We start from the raw sequence: 18942 nt of genomic DNA on the forward strand, positions 1-18942 counted from the left end.
GGAAATAGAACCATTTGCATGTATAAGTTTTTATTTTTTCTCACGACCCGTGCAGTTGGAACTAAAATATTGAAATTGCTACTTTTATGAGCGTAGCGCAGCGAGACCAGGAAATTGCCTGCTATTTTTCAAAACTGACTTTATTAATATGAATGCTGCTTATTAAATTGTTTCGTACTATCGTCTGTATGTGAATTTGAATAACTATTTAGTTGATTATTCTTCTTTCAATAGTGTTTTTTTTGTCTTTGTAGCGTTAAAAGACTTTGAGTCTAATATAGAGTATCATTTTTATTTTATATTTCACATCTCGAACGCAAATTTACAATCGTAGAATATTGAAAAATCGATACATTTACCATTTTTTGTATTCAACATTTTTTGATCTTATGCTTTATTAATGCAAACACAATGAATGTAATAAAATTTACAATTATGTGATCTATCTTCCACCATATATGTATATATAATATATGTATATTACCTATCAAATCTTATACTGAAAAGACTTATAGCTAACTATACTGTAACTATACGAACTCCCTTTAAGTAGCCAGATGTACATATACATAATCTAATACGAACAATCATGAACTGTAATGTTATTTAACCACGTTATGAACAGCTTATATAAAATAATAATTGATGTACTTAGAACTAGTCACTTCGGCGATAAGACCAACAATGTCCCCAGAGACCAATCACACTTCTTTTATTAGTATAAAGGACCTACAGCCTACCTTTCCTTGCAGTTCAAGCTTGCTTCATACCAAAATTTCATCAAATTCGGTTCAGTAGTTTGACCGTGAAAGAGCAACAGACGGACAGACAGACAGAGTTACTTTCTCATTTACAATATTACTATAGAAGTTTGGATAAGATGTGGTAGCAATCAATGATAAATATTTGTGTAGGATCATTAGGCTACCTTCTACCCACCATCTCTTTTACCACCAAACAGCAAAGTCAAAGTCAAAAATCTTTATTCAATATAGAACTGTTTACACTTGCTTATTGATTGTCAAAAATCTACCACCGGTTCGGAATTTAGCACCTCGGACCTGAGAAGAACCGGCGAAAGAAACTCAGCGGGATATATTTTATTTTAGCGATTAAGTTATTGTGTTACTATTAGCACGGGGAACCACTATAATTACAAGCAAAACATCATATCCATGTTGAGAATTTTGTGTCTGAAATTGACCACATTATGGTCACCGTATTTATTACATATTTAGCATTCTAAGCAGAAGGCTTGGAGGTTAATCCAAACTTTGCCAAAATCGACAAGGATGCCCATAAGTTTGACAGTTACAGGATATTTGGACTTTCGTTACAAACACAAATTTGATAAATTGCTTATACCTTTAGATTTCAAGGTCAATTTCAGATTGCTCGTGGCATATTTATGTATATATACATATTTGCTGTGCAATTATCAATATATGTTCCCATAAATACACAATAAAGGAATAGAACGTTGAAAGTTGGAGTGGGTGCAACAGGTGACCTTTCTCGGGGAATTTTTGGGCAGAGGACCAAAAAAATATGTAGGAAGGGGAATGTAAACGGAAAGGGATACTTATATACAATAAAAAAGTAAATGTATAGAAATGGTAAAAGTGCTTAGCGGAATGTGAATATCGCATTGCAAAGCTCAGTCATTCTTTCTTTTTGAGAGGGGTTTTTAGGGCATATTCCACCACCGTGCTCTAATACAGATTGGTTCCAATGTAACCAAAATTGGACAAACATTCATCCATCACATCAAGATCTCTTAAGATTTTTTTTTCTTGATGATTTATTTCCTTCTGCGCCGAATATAAGATATACACATAAATAAATAGTGTTATGTACTTGTTTAGTTTTGGGTACGCAATAGTCGGTCTTATTGACGTTTTTTAACGACTGGGCCATCGCGTTTCAAAAGTAAAGTTACATATAAATGTAAAATAGCAATAAAATAATTATTATATTAACGTATCCGTCATGTTCAAGTATGTTTGTTATTATTAGAAACGAATTCGCCTAAACCCGCAGCCTCGCTGAGAGGTCACTTGACCCCGTACCTACTATATGTTAGTTATAAGGTATGTTTTATAATGTTTATTAACATAACAGACTTACCTATTATAAACCTCTAATTGTAGGTTAGGTCGAGTATCATGTAAAATCTATTTTAATTGAATGAATTTATTTCGATTTATAATTAATAACGGTTATTTTATTGATACCGTTCGTCCAGTGGTCGAAATTTCACTATTAAAATATCTTGGATTACATGTGGTTTGAATTTTTCGAACAATGTAGGAATTGCAGGCAATCTAAAAAAAAAATTTTTTTTTTTATTGCTACCCTTGTCAAAGTTTGTTTACGTTTGTCAATAGCTACAAAAATAAATAGGTTGATCAATAGAAGAGAAACAAGATAATAAGCTGTTTTGTCTGCCTGTTAAATACACACAAACAAACGCAATCAGTGTAATGGTTTTTCTTCACACCATTCATCTTTGAGCCCCTTACTAATATAAGTACTAGGTACTAATTTTCCACGTCGTCGTTATTGTATATAATAAATAGATATTAACCTACTGATAAAAAAATATATTGTTGGCTTATTACTAAACGGTACATTTTCGTGCAATACGTCTGAGTAGGTAACAGCCACTCATCAGATAGTCTACCGCCAAAAAGCAATACTCAGTATCTTTGTATTCCACAATGATCAATGCGCGATGGTGACTACAAGCCATCAGGAGACCAGTCCAGCTACCTATTTAAAAAAAAAAAAAAATCTCTGGACGATACCAATATTAGTTCAATCGTCGTGGTTGAGGTAATTTATGAGCCGCAGAGTGACGATAATTTAATTTTTATTGCGGAATATATCACCACCGAGAAAAACTATTATTTAATACTATGAAGGGGCTATTTGATCTACCCATATTGTCTATTACGTTATTCTTTCACACATTAAAAGACAATATTTATGTATTTTGTTACTATATCGAATCGGATATGAAATGCTGGTGATGAAATTGGCTCGAAATAACTATTTATTATTTGATCTTAATTTGGGTGACAAAGGATTTATTTACAAACAAAAACACAGACATGCGAACGGACAATCAAAAATAATTATTTCTCAATATTAAATATTTGATAAAATTATATTATTATTCGCTTAGTAAACAATTAATCTTGATGTATTTTTAGTGAAGAGTACATTATTTTTAATCCTCCATCATTATTATATATATTCATACAGATAAGTAATGTTATATTTAAATATCAATACTTACTTTTTCAATAACAATGATTTAAATATATCTTGCTATCCCACTTAATTGGGTGCATTGTGAAAGCTGGATTAAAAATATGATTTGGCAGATTTACCGCTCACCTAAAGCATGACCGAAGGTTGAAGTGTTAAGTAAGTCTGACCTATTCATTAAGACACGTGGTGACTTTGTTTGGGGGAGAATATCCCATTTGCATTTAAATGGGATAGTAAAATATTTGACAAGAAAGATGTAGTTATATTTCCTTTGAATTGTTTTTCATGTATATAGGTACGTACCTATGTCATGAAACTGTCGGAAAACTGGCTTCACCATGCTCCGTATTGTTCGAAATATGCACATATATCCGAATTGCATGTCACGTGTGCAGGTTTCCTCGCAACCTTTTTTTTTCATCTGAATTTATAACTAGAAATATTCCATTCTATGTCTATATTTCTCTTCATAAATAAAAATCATACGCTTCAAATACACCTCCTCGCTTATTCTATAACAGCGCGCATCAGGCATCCAGTAGTTTACGTTCCGTAAATATTTCATAAGGATAATTTTTTAGGTAAAAACTGCTCTGTCTGCTTTCTGGAGAAATGACTGAAATACTTTCCAGAGAAATGAATTTCTCTCTATACTGGACATTATTTATCCAATAATTTCCTGAAACTTCAATGATATCATCGGCCCATCGTTTCTTTCAGAAATAAAGTGTGGAGAATATAGTTTTATTAAAAAATAATAAATAAATAGAGCCGAGATGGCCCAGTGGTTAGAACGCGTGCATCTTAACCGATGATTTCGGGTTCAAGCCCAGGCAGGCACCACTGAATTTTCATGTGCTTTGCTTTTAATTTGTGTTTATAATTCATCTCATGCTCGGTGGTGAAGGAAAACATCGTGAGGAAACCTGCATATGTATAATTTCAATAAAATTGTGCCACATTTGTATTCCGCCAACCCGCATTGGAGCAGCGTGGTGGAATATGCTCCAAGCCTTCTCTTCAAAGGGAGAGGAGGCCTTTAGCCCAGCAGTGGGAAAATTTACAGGCTGCTGATGCTAATGCTAAAAAAAAATATTAAAAAAATTGTTGGCCATTATCAAAAATCTTGAGAAGGAGATATTAAAAAAAAAGATAATGTGTTTTATTAAGTTTTTCAGCAAAAGTGGTCATAATCGTAAAGATTTACTATCTACACACAGACCAAAGGCGTTAAGTACTCTTTAAAGCACGGAAAGTGTTTATGCCCTTGATTGTTGCTGAACATTACTTGACGCAAAAAAAAAGTCTATCAATAAAATAAGGTATTGGCTCACCAATATTCTGAGTTTTCGTCTCCTGTAGTCGTATAAGTCAACCACTAGACTAGACAGAGGATGTTAATATTGTATTATATTTTTCTGGTACATTAATATACTATTATACATATCTATGCGTGTCGACGCTAACGAGATTCTCTTATCTCAAAGACGACATACCACAAACGACGTCAAGACGTCAATCGTACACGTTTTGCTTACAGCGACGACCTCTGACTTACATAATAATATACAAAACATTTTCTATGCATTCTATACACTTAGGTACTACGAAAAACGGTAGCTACATTTTCATAATGCTGTGATCACGCGGTTAGTATATAATTATATCTTAAGATACTGCTCAACTGTTTACACACAAGTAACATCTTTATTTCTTCCCGCTCATTAACCGTTCTCACTTGGATGTCCAAAAATCCACAACAACGCGATTTTTAAGGCATTTACAGCCTCGACAACCACTCTGTGGAATCAGCTTTCGCAGCAGATTTTTCTAAACTGATACTTCGGAACCTTCAAGAAAAGCGAGATATTTCTTAAAGGCCAGCAACGAATCTGCAAGACCTCGGTGTTGTAGATGTCCATGGGCGGTGGTTGCTACTTTCCATCAGATGAGCCTCCTGCTCGTTTTCCACTTATATCATAAAAAAAATAATTTAACAAAATTAAAGTAATTATATTTCCTCTTACCCCGACCGTACCTCTTCATACGTGTATATAATTAACATCTCGCTGGAAACGTAACTAATTAGTTCTCTCAGGCAACTTGCCTAACTTCTCATGTATACAATTATTTAATAAATTGAATATTATTTAGTAATTAAATCAAGTACATTTTTAACCTTACCGATAAATTGTCCATCTTATGTTAAAACATCTAATGAAAAATGACTGACTTTGTGTTTAACGGGATGAATTCTTAAACAGGAAACACAGAAATAGAACTTTTGGAAATAATCGTCAAAGAAGGTTAAATCCCCATTCAAAGTTTGTATGAAAATTCTACATATTTTTACGTCAGAAATATGGAATAGATTTTCAAACACCAATCCATACAGACTCATGTTATTGAATCAGATGTTAGATATTTTTTTCATTGCCCAAGAGTCGATGTGTGGGAACTCTGGATGAGAGTCACTAGTCTTCATTTCTTACAGCTAGACTTGCTGTAAACTACAAACGATAAAGCGTTTCTGAAAATTAAACACACACGAGATTGAAATCGGGAATAAAAGTTTTAATGGTAGTTCGCATTTATTAAGCTAGAAACATGAACATCGGTGTTTTATTAATAATTAAAAGACATCTGTTAAAAGTAATAATTAAAGAAAAATGCTGTTTCGATTGTATATTGGAAATAAATGCACCGACCACCGAAATAGCTTATCAGTGAATTGAATTTTAATAGAAGTTCGATTGTTCAAATCGGGCTAGCTAATACGTTTTTCTTTTGCATTGTGTTCATAATTTATGTCGACCGATAAAAGATTCGATTCGATTCTGCCAAAAACGTATCGACAAACTCGAATTGGAGCAGTGTGGTGGAATTAGATCCAAACATTCACTCTCTCAAGAGAACAGAAACCCTTTGGACGGCATTGCTTCAATTAACGAGCATCTCTCGACAAATAACTTCAGTACATCTGGATCAGTCAACAATAATAATAAAAGACGAAGATAATATAATATAATAAATAAAACGCAGAAACACATACATTACTGCTTCAATTTAATTACAGGAGAAAAATAAATAAATTTAATTAGTAATATATTTGAATCCTTTACCCAGGTACACAAACCGTCATCCCCTTTAACGCGGTTCCCCATTAAAAATCCCCATTAATAAAGTAGCCTATGTACTTTCCCGGAACTTAAACTATCTTCGTACCAAATTTAACTTCGTACTAAATCGGTTTAGCGCCTTTAAGTCTTACTTTCCCATTTATAATGTACGTATAGATTTCCTTTAAAACCATCGAGTTATATCGAACCTCGTCAGAATTTTCAAGGTCAAATATAAGTGTAGCATTTATACCGACATATACGGTAACGTTACAAATTGAAGGGTTTGTAACGCAAATTTACGTTATAACGTAAAAAGACGCGGCATTTTTTTTTTTTTTCGTTATCGTGGTTTACTGTCACTACACATATTATTGTATGATAAAGAATGTATTAAAAATGTTCAGTGGCTTCGAAAGGAATTCGCCCTTTTGAAGTCTTTGTTAACAAAAAGTGGTACATAAACCAGTATACAATCTATAATACCATTCCATATATTTGGACTAGTCGAGTGTGTTTTTTTTGATAAAGTCGTTATTTTTATTTCCAAAAACTCTAAAACATTGTGTTGAAACCTACATTTGATTTTCTTTTAATTAAAGTTGACACATAAATAGACTTAAAACCACAATTTTAAGTATGACTTATTAATTTAGTTACGTTTTTTAATTCGTAATTTTTGAGAAAGCTTATGACATATCATACGGATATCCGAGCGGCCGATTTGTATCACTTACGGTGTTTGGAATCAAATGACTAAATAAACTGGTCTGAGCACAAAAGGCGACCAGCGGACTAGTTACCACAAACAATTCTAAAAGGCATATCTTAAACTCATAAATATACAAGAAGTGGTACGAGTCAGTAATTATTTATTTAAAAAAAAACATATTCGTAATTTACAAAGATAATACAGTAAAAAATAAAAAATATATCAACGAACTAAATAAAAGAAAAAAATCTTTGTGAGTTATTGCAAACTCCATTGGAAAAAATCAGACTACATATGTAACTTTAACTTCAGTATAAATAAAGGTCTTCAAACTAGTTTTTATCAATAACTGCTATTGAATTCGATTCGTACTCACATATTTATAGCATTGGAATCGCTGTGACAGAAAACATTTTGCAATTATTGCGACATCGTGACTCAGAAGTAGTGCCGTACATAAAAAACGAAGGGCCTGTTGAATTTTGCAATTTACATGCGCATCAAATGCTACTTGTATCAAGAACAAAGTTACGTCTCTTCCAGTTAATATATTATGCTTACATAGCACTACGCTCGTCCTACATTCACCCCCCTTCTTCGATCAACTGTCGGCTTGACGGCCATTACCTAACCGGCTGCCTTACAAACTCCGCGCAACAGCATCAAAAATAGCAGCCGTTGAAAGTAAATTAGGCCTTAATCCGTCGCGTTAAGGCTACAAATCACGGGACGTAAAATGCTAAGCTGCACAAATAAATTGGTATCACTAGTCCTCGATGTTTACGCTCGCCTGTCGACGATCATCATTTAATTAATTCGATATTTGAACACACTTCGTGTTGTCATCTCGAAATTTGTTTTGCGTGTTTATTTTTATTTTTTTTAACAATTGTTTGGCTGTGGCTTTTAAAGCATGAATAAATATTGCGCGTATAATAATCAACGTAATAAAATAAAGCGAAAGCAATATCGCGTGTTTACATGTGTGTCTATGTGTGGTATTTCTAATGTGTGCAGGTAAATGTGAACTGTGTTAAAATAAATTGACGTTGTAAGGAGAGAAATGTACTGTGAAACGGAAGCAGTGTTGTTTAAATATGAATAAAAAAAATGTTGGCCGGTGAGGAAGCCAGTATCGAGATAGTGCAGAGGTGGCTGCAGAGACGCAGCAGCGACGAGATTGAGACAGGTGAACAATTAATAAGACTTTTCAGTGATATTGAGAAACATTACAATATTTAATAGCCGGTTTTTAGAACTCGACCACGTCTTTATAAATTATATTCTTTACATTCTTATTCAATTACAATCTTTGAATAATTTTAAGCCATAAAGATTTTAAATAACATCAGATCCATAAAATGAAATATATAATTACGAACTTAATCGTTTTTCTGCTAAAAGATTTAATATAAGAACCTGTTTAGATACATTTATTATTATTTGTAAAAGGGTTTTAATAAATTATAAGATAAAAAATCTTAATGTATTAAAATTAAACACATTATACTTAACTACACACTAGATTTACAGTTGTATTATCTTAATAATTATTAATAATGTAGTACACGTGAAACTTGTATTATTAAAATATTTATAGGTATTTTGGTTCTAAACTTATGACCGTTTTGTCTTGAGCGGATATCAGACCTGTTTAGTACGATTAGCCTAGCGGAATTTAGCTTTAAACTAGGTCGGTCAACGTTATTATAAAAAGTGATATTTATTATGAAATAAATAATATAGTTTCAACAAACAAATTGATTGTCATGTGCTAATAATTTATTTATTGTCACTATTCGTTGACTCAAGAGAGACATATTTAATGTTGCTTATAAAGTCACAAACCATTTATAATACGCTCTGAATCCTACTCTTTTGATATAAGCGTTGCATCGCGGCTTCGCTTATGTAAAATTGGAATCATATATTATTGTGCTTTCGGCGCGTCACACCCGTTGAATTCCGAGTAATCTTTAAGACTTAACTGTTTTTGTGTTTTAAAACACATTTTAAGAGGTCGATTGTATACAAAATTAAATTGAACATCGAGGTCTAACGCATCCCTTAAAATCTAATATTCATAAAACTTTCTTACCGTCTCATAACATTTACGAAATAAGTGTCTCTTGCAAACTTTGAGTCTCATAGTTAAGTTTTATGTTTAAAGTATGTCAGTACATTGTCTTATACTGTCAGACCCGGGCGTACGTTGCTATGGCAACGGTATACGTTGAAATATATTGTACAGCCTAAAACTTCCTCAAACACGCTTAATATTATGGAAAAAAAATCATGTCAAATATTAAGCGATTTTTGCGTGATGCGCGTTCGAAATAAACAACGATCTCTGTATAGATTAAGATGGATTTAAGCAACGCTAACCTACTTAGAAAAAAAAAATGTCGATTTTGAAACTTTAATACATTTATTATAATCATTCATGATGAGCCGAGATGACCCAGTGGTTAGAACGCGTGCATCTTAACCGATGATTTCGGGTTCAAACTCAGGCAAGCACCACTGAATTTTCATGTGCTTAATTTGTGTATATAATTCATTTCGTCGAGCACGAAATTAATTATATACACAAATTATAGTGGTGAAGGAAAACATCGTGAGGAAACCTGCATGTGTCTAATTTCAACGAAATTCTGCCACACGTGTATTCCACTAACCCGCATTGGAGCAGCGTGGTGAAATATGCTCCAAGACCTTCTCCTCAAAAGGAGAGGAGGATTAAGCCCAGCAGTGGGAAATTTACAGGCTGGTAATGTAATCATTCATAATACTCATAAGTATTACACAATCTTAAGCAAGCTAATTGTACATATATCAACATAGCTTTTATATAGCCAGCTAGTTCAATCTGAGCCTAATACACAACTCGATGTAATAAAATGTAGGTATAGTACGTATATATGTATTTCTCATTGCCCTCGTCATTTTAAACATCTTTATTGTTTGATCGAAATTAGAAAGTCATAACGGCAGTTTTTAATTCCGGAAAATTTGTCGGTTAATTTGATATATTTTGTGTTAAATGTAAACCAAAATATACTTACTTTATTGTACACCACACAGAGAAAATAAATAAATACAACATAGATCCAGCCGTAATAGAAGACGCTTACAATTTTGCCTACATGGCGGCGACAACAAAATATATTTACCTAATGAACAAAAAAAAACCTTTAACTTAGTATATCGTTAATTTGATACTTATTTGATTATATTATATATTTTGTGTTAAAAAGAAAGTGGAGTCGTTATCAATGCTCTTCAAATTTTTTCTTTTGATATTTTTTTTTAATTGAGTGTTTAGACGGCGCATTTAAATTTGGAAAGACAAAAGAACGCAGGAGTTCTCTCTCATTTGTGTCGTCTTGTCTTTTTTTTCAATTAAATGATTACTCTCGCTGTCTCGTTTAAGCATTCCTTTTAGCAAACTTACCCATACATACACATTCAAAATGATTAATAAATAATACTTACTTGAATAAAATAAAATCTAACAAAATTTTTTGATTATTATTTTTATATCAAAATAATAAATTTTATATGTTAATAGCGTAGGTAAGCCAATTTTTGTTTCAGCGGTTATGGGCTCATTTTGAAGAGCTCCAGCCGTAGATGTGCAGAAAAATAAAGATGATTCTTGATTGCAATTTACTACATTGCTACAATTTAAAAAATAATGAATTTTAGAGTGCGGAAAAATGTGTTATTGGCCGTATAAGTAAAAAAATGAAAACTTAAACATTTAAACTGAACTAATGTACAGTATTTGATATATGATATGAAGTTTCATTTAAAAGAGGTTTCATCATTTTGGCGCCAAATGTTGATGAATGACTTGCAGTTAACAATGAAATGAAATCAAAACAAAACCTGTCATAGTTTTCGAAATTTAAAAAAAATCTTTTGAATATATCACCCTTAATAATGCACTGTCACATCCTATAACGTGACATGTCGTGATATGTCGTCACTTCTAAAAGATAATATACATATGGTTTTTATTCTGTTACTTGTTCAAAACATCCTGCATCTTCTGGTATGAGTCTTATCTATATTGGCTTAGCAGTATTTTTTTTCAGTGAGGCATACAAAACATTATTGCGAGTATTAAATACTCTATAGCGGACTATCCCGTAGAGACTTTGGAATTCTAAAAGCTTACAAAGTTTGGTTTTGGTGGCCTTGGAAGAATTCGCTTGGAAAGCACCTAAGCGTCAATTTTCGCTTCAACTTGGAAATAATAAGACTTACCTAAAATATATAATTATACTATGTCCGTTCTGAAAGTATAAACTATCTTAAGAAGGTAATTTCATACCTGGGGTCGGATGTAAAGATTTTTATACCCCGGGATAACAATTGACGAAAATTGTAAATTATTTTAGAAACATACCTCGTGATTATGAAATATTCAAATGATTAATTTCATAGAATGCAATTTTTTTTTTTTAATCTGAATAAATAAAAGAGTTTAATGAACTTATTGATGTACAATTGAGTAACAAACATCAAAACACACAAACTTTCACATCATAGAATTTATATAACATATAGGTTTTTATTCTTTTATAGTTTGACGGTTATGTAAAATGTAAATGTATGTAAGTTTAAATAATTAATAAATTAACCGTCCTTATTTGAAACGCTAATCAAAGTAAGATTAACTAATTTGACATTTATCTGAATGGCCATTGGTCGATGGCAGCCAATGACGCAAAAGGCGACCAATGAGCGTTAACCAACGATAATCTGGGGGGTTAATCAACACTCTAATAATAATTTACACTTACGAAGGAGAATGAGGATTTAGAAGGAGTGATTTACTGTAACCTATAAGTGTATTTTGTAATTTGTTTAATAATACCGAATTAAAATATTATTATTATTTTTTATTTTGAAAGCGTATTTATTCAAAATATATTAAAATTTTATAAAAAATACAAAATGCATTATATAAATTTGGAGCATATTGAAAAAGGCATTTCGTGGTAATGTTTCTACTATCCAGAGTGTTCTATAAACTTCGTTTGAAAGCAATTCAGTCAACATTTTATAACATACAGGCGACTCAATTAAATATAATGGATGTAAAAAGCTTATAAATAAAGTGGAAATCCACTGATTGCCTTCATAAACGAATTATTCTATGACAATATACATAGTGTGCAGCGTTTTATTAACAGTATAAATTATACGGCCATCTTAAAACCTTTTTGTTTTTCTTCTTTATTTTGGGTGAAAAATCTTATTATGTCTTAATTATATTATCACATGAAACAAAATATGTGGTACAAGGTAAGGATGAAACTTACCTCATTAGAAATGTTACTTAATCATTTATATAAAAAGTTTAAAAAAACCGGCCAATGCGAGTAAGACTCGCACTAGATGGGTTCCGTACGTTTCTGTTATATCACCAACAGACATACATCATCAGTGAAAATTTTAAATGTCTAGCTATCACGGTTACAGATACAGACGTCGATACAGAAAGACGTACGGACGGACGGACAGTGGAGTCTTAGTAATAGGGTGGTAACCCTTTGGGTGCGGAACCCTCAAAATATATATATTTTATAGAAAATACAAAAAATACTATTAAAATATTTTCTTCTTTCATCAAAAATATTATCCACATACGATCCGATATTCGATTTATTTATTCTCCGTTTTATTTCCCCCGAGTAATCAGGTCAAACCGAGTGTTGCCATGACAACATACATACTGAACAAACTATTGTCTATAATGATCAAACTAAGAATGAAAATTGTTTTTAAAAACTTCATATATAGTTGATAATTACATAAAACACTTTACATAATATGTGAATGAAAAAAAATATTACCCATTTTATTGTACAAATGATATAAAGTTAAAACAAAGGATAAGAGAAAACAGAACTTGATTTTTCCTTTTTTTGTTGAGTCTGGATGTTGTACACTGAATGGAAATACATTTATGCGTGCATTATCTTATTGTTCAATATGCGATAAGTATTTTTGCTTCCTAAGTGTCATTGGTCATAGTGGAACCCGATGGGTTGAGGGTCGACCGCTGGCCCGCTTCTGGAGCATAAGTACCAGCTTGACTTCGCCAAAGGATGGTGGAACAAATGACACATTCTATTAAGATATGAAGTACGTACGGGCGCACGGTCATTATTTTATCATCACTAATCGAAATATATATTGAGAATAAATTAATTTAAATTTAACAAAAGTATTACTAAAGGTACCTATAAACGAAATTTAAACATTGTTAATATTATAAATCTCCTATAACGTAAAGTAAACTTTAAACATTCGAAAGGAAGAATAAATTCTTTGCATATTTAATGGTAAAATTTTAAATCACATTATAGTGAGCGATTATGACTATTTTGCAAGTATCGATTGGTTAATACGTAGAAATGTTCTGCCACTTGATGACCTCGCTTATCTAACACTACATACCTCATGTTAAAACGAGTATTCGAATGGCATTTAATATAAACAGATTACTTTACTCGATTTAATTAATATTTTTAAAGATCTTACAAAAATAGGTCACTTACAATAAACAACAGAATTAAAGGCGTGCTATAAACGTATTGTCGTTTTTGTTGTTAAATTATATTCAGCGCCGGCGTTAGGGAGGGGCGCGATGGGACGCCAAATTTGGGGGGACGCCGAGGTCTGGAGTCTCCTGCCTCCCGTCCTACAATACCATAAGGAAATTGTTAGAGTCGGTCCTCGATCATCCTGAAATTACGCTCGCTTCGTACAAAAAAAATATCGTTACGTGTATTTTAAGGGCGGTCTTTGACCTTCCCAATCCGATCCTGGTAAAATAAAAGGGCGCCGAATGCATGTCCAGCCCGGGGCGCCTAGACGGGGCTGGCTTTGATGACTTTTATAATGAAAGCAACAAAAATATAATCCTCGCCTTCATCTTTATGCTTGCCACTATTTAATTTGATTGGAATTTGACAGACTTTAAGGCCGACAGACAGACAGGCAGACATACTTTAAACGATTGTTTATACCAATGTATGGGGGATTAAAAGACTTCAATACACAATGGTCTTAATAGATTAAGAACTACTTCCTCAGCCTAATCTAAGAGACCCACGGGTCAACATTGGATCCATTCTACTCTGCCGGTACCATAAGCATATAAATAGAGATAACAAACAGACAGAGAGATAGCTAAAAAATAAATTTTAGGTCACAATTACTCCTCACATGATTGAAAATTATTATTTACAAAATAGTTTGAACAACGTTCGTACACACACAATATGTTGACAGACACTATTTAGTTTGACCTCAATTACAATATACGGTCAGATAACATGGCGTAACTTTCCGACTTATATTTAATCTACAATTAGTTTTATTAAAAATCTATTGTACAGTATACAAATTATTGTATTACAGGATTATGACTGTTTTTTTCTAATTGCAGGCAGTTCTAGCGGATCGCCAGGTGCTCGTGCTGGCAGAAGATCATCTCTGGCTCTCACGCCTGAAGATGAGCCGTTAGTCGACGTCGCCGTAAGTACAGTTTAGGTTTCTACACTATTACCTGTAATACAGTCATAATATATGAGTGATGTGTTGAAACTCAGCGTCTTTCCTATTTATTTTGGGATGGATACAGTGTGTTTAAGCGACCTGTTCTTCACACACTGTAAAATAATTTGGCAGACTACAACGGCTAGCCATCTGCCTGATGCAATCTATATATATTTGGGAATGCTTTTCCTGGTTGACCTCTACCAGACTAAGGTAGTTCAGATGCTAACGTCGACTATTGGATGCGCTTGGCAAATGCCCATAGTTACGACACTTACACCAATGACGATTGAGACGCTCTCTTCCATTGTACTTTGCAGAATGTACTTTTACCGCAACCACTTTAAAGCTAATTCACAGTCGTTTAAGTTATATGTGTTTAAGGTATGTGCAAGTTTTTAAATAAATATCAAAACATATTTAATTGCACACTCAAATTTAATATCATCAATATGTTATTAAGTTCTAAACAAGATCCTATAAAATATGACAAAAATGCATCAACTTTAACAATTAGTCCTGAATTGAGAGTTTCTTGGTTTAACGAAATGCTTCTTAGCAGAAACGTTTTTTATTTGTCAATTGATATATTCTTTTATTTACAATTATTGGAGGTAAAAATTGTTCACCATATACATCAGACCAGTCAAGTTTATCCTATTGACTATTTAATAATGAATCTGCAATTAATTCTCGCTAGGTAAAAGAATTAAATTTCAACTAGGCACTTATTAAAATGACACATCATACAATATCTTGTCAAATTCTAATCAGCAATTAATTATTTACAAAATATAAATAAAATTTCTGCGAAAACCTACACCGAGAATTTGATTATAATAGTAAGCATTTTTTTCTAATAAATTCACAGTAGTGACTAAACAATTTGTAAATTTTTTGTCCAACAAACATTTATTTATTACAAAACTTCCAAACACGTACGAATTACCTTAACCTTAATTAATGACTATAGTATTTTGTGTTTTACAAAATTATCTTTAAAATACAGATGCTTTCCTTGAATTTCGATTATTAGATCTTGTCTCGTTATCTTTGATTCGGTTATTCGATTATAAAATCACGTGGACCAGACGATATCTTGATACTCGAAGCCTTTTCTCACTCCCAAAATAATCTAGTATATGAAAAGAACCAATCAAATTTAAATTTCAAAAAAACATTTTTACATTGATTGATAAGAACTTAACGTTTTGTTATCATTATTATCTATGCATTCGATATGACAGCTATTACAAGTATTGTTTTAGTTTCAACGGAACTGTTGAATAATTGTAGCGTGCGCAAATAACGTCGTGTTTTATTACAATCAGTATTCAGAAATAGTTACGTATTATTATATTTTGATGTGTGATGTACTCGTGTTGTTCTATTACTTGATTTAACGTTAAAATATGGTGTTCTTTATCGAAAAGTCAAAGGAGATGGTTTAGTGCGAAAACTAAGTGATGATTACAAAAGTGTAATTTCTCACAACGCAAAGGGTGCTTGTGAATTAATATATATTCATAGTGACGTGGCCTTATCAATCAAACCCATCAATAGGAACTGTTATTTTATCCTATCAAATAATCTCAATTGAGCTCCGTGATTAATATTAATTGGTTTAATTTATCATTCTTAATGATGGCTCCTAACGATCCCCAAAGATATTAAACAATAACTAAGATAAAATAGTGAAGTAATTAATTGTTTCAAGGATTAAAAATGGATTTTAAAAGGGTAAAGATAAAAGAAGAAAATGATATAAGCATAAGAAACGATGATAAAGAAAAAAAAATCGGTTGTTGGGCTAAATTTAAAAGTCTATTCGAGGAAAGAGGCTTTGATTTAGAGTTCGAGTATAATGGTACGGCTTCAGTGAATATTATAAGAGAAAATCCAAATGAAAACGAAGGATACAGAAAGCTCGATGAAAGAAATTCAATAGTTAAAAAACCTGAAGAAATTGTTAACATTGACGGTGAGTTATCAGGGGTTATCAATTTTTATGAACAATTTGCTACTTTAAACGATGATCCGAAAGAAGAAGTATTTGATACAAAGAGACGGTCGAATATTCGTCATAGAGTATCGATGAGACCAAGTATGTTATTAACTAATATTGTAGAAGAAACCGGGGAATTCGAAGTAGAGGAGGAAGACGAGGTAAGAATTTAAAAAAAAAACAATACTAAACGTTCGTGTTTTAAGTAATTTTTAGTTTGAAAATGTATCAAAATTTGAATGAATTCATAGGAATGTGAATTGAATTGGTTCTATTCACAATAGACAATGAATAAAATAGAATAGGTCCATTTGTTACTATGTCTAACCTCGATTACGGACAGGTTTTTGGACAAAATTACACCTGGAAAGAGTACAATATGACTTCATCATAAATTTATAATTAATAAAAAATAAAAATAATTTATAATTTAAAGACGAATTCGTAATATTAAATTTAGGTTGTAATAAATAACACATTATCTAAATAGTACATTAAATGATTTCTAGTTGTAAGACTGAAATTTTCACCTTTACATTTGTATTCTTATTGTGTCTTCAAGACGTGAATATGGTTATGAATTCGTATTATTCCACATAGAATCAATTCTATCAGCGATTTCGCCTTTGCACTTCAGATACTTATATCTGGCCCCGGCGAACAATACGTTCCGAACAAAGCCTGCCAGGAAGTTCTCGAATACATTCATGAACAGCTCGCTACTTATGTCGTCCTGGTACTTAAATAACACTGAAATAAAATTTAGTAACCCGTTTATTTATGCGTATACTTTTATAATTTCGAATATTTCCTTTTTTGAAATGTACGTACGATTTGTATAATAAATAAACCTGATGTCAGTTTTTCTATCATATTTTCAAAAACCTTTCGTTTAAATTATTAATATTATCAATATTTATAAAATAATTTATCCTAACTGACGGATCGACGCACTGTCAATTCGACCGAATTCAGTAACTACAATGAAATATTTTTTGGAAATTTCTACTATAATGGAGGGGATTTCTTTGTTTGTATTTGAGACAGGCAGCTGCTATATATGCTCATATTCGTGTATATATTTAAAATCCTCTAGATATATAAAATAATTGTATTACCATCATTACATTTAATACTAAACAAAATGTCAAATAAAACATATCATTTCATTCACACAATTAGTTTAACCACTAATTATATTGTTTGGGAACATGTCAATTAAAATATCAAATGTGGCATTATGGCGGCGCCGTACCACGCAGCGAGACCTACGTGATTCGAATTGTATAAGTAAAACCCAAACACTATAACAGAACAGAGTAATGCGAAATGCCATCAAGAATACTCTACGAGAACCGGTGATATATGAGATACAAAGAGAACTTATACAGATAACACACAACTTCAAGTTTGACTTTAAATCACCGTTACACTAACACTAACAGAAGGTGTTCGAAGTACATAATGTCGTAATTCATTGTTTATGTGTGTTCGCTACTCGATGGCATTTCTGTTAGTCCTTTTTTTCTATTCTCGCTGGCAGTCAGATAAATTGAAATTTATTTGCTTCTAAATTTCCTTCTACTTGCGATTTTTTCATTATCTTTAACGATTTATTTGTTCCTATATCAAATCTCTAACTCCTCAGAAAGCATTTGATTTATAAAGCGAGATAAATTTCTCTAACAGTTTATTTTGTATATTAAAAGAAAAATCGATGTCTACATATACTTTCGATAGGTATTTACTCTCTGATGGCTCTTTAAACTTTGTCTGTATCCATAAAGCTAAAGGTATTCGAGAGGGCTATGTGTTTTGAATGCGCTGTGAGCTGAGATCTTGTCTTTTGTGCTATGAACTGCGCTTGGAATTTGATTAGAGGTATTATTGTTAACGAATAATATAAACTAATTGAGCCTACTCGTTGCAGACTTTGCTTACATAATATTTATTTTTATTTAAATATTCAGAATATGTATGTAATTTTTCAGATGCCAATTGTGAACCAAATAGGTCGGTTACATTCTAATAATACGACCATTGATAAAATATTTCTAAATAAAAAGTGCTAAATAAAAATTAGGGCGAACGCTCTATACAGATAATATTATATTTAATTATGAATGCTAACTTCATTAATATGTGGAAACAGATTGCTTTCATTTGAATTCGATTTGAAATTATGAAAACTATATTATATTCCAATATACATATAAATTGTTTTAATGGATTATGATAATTATACTTTTATA

General features: G+C 32.0%; 1 protein-coding gene across 5 annotated transcripts in view; it reads left to right on the forward strand.

The window, feature by feature from the left end:
* Positions 1-18942, forward strand: part of LOC125070601 (high affinity cAMP-specific and IBMX-insensitive 3',5'-cyclic phosphodiesterase 8) — a 204314-nt gene that overhangs the window by 114633 nt on the left and 70739 nt on the right. For 2 of the 5 annotated variants that reach the window (XM_047680537.1, XM_047680539.1), the window contains one exon: positions 14576-14664. In XM_047680537.1, the coding sequence (XP_047536493.1) occupies positions 14576-14664 (89 nt within the window). Of the gene's footprint in view, positions 1-7761; positions 8297-14575; positions 14665-16067; positions 16852-18942 lie in introns of those variants that run through there. The other 3 variants (XM_047680535.1, XM_047680536.1, XM_047680538.1) reach the window with 2 other exon arrangements.

This window comes from Vanessa atalanta, chromosome 17 (assembly GCF_905147765.1).
Source record: "Vanessa atalanta chromosome 17, ilVanAtal1.2, whole genome shotgun sequence".
NCBI classification, from domain to species: Eukaryota; Metazoa; Arthropoda; class Insecta; order Lepidoptera; family Nymphalidae; genus Vanessa; species Vanessa atalanta.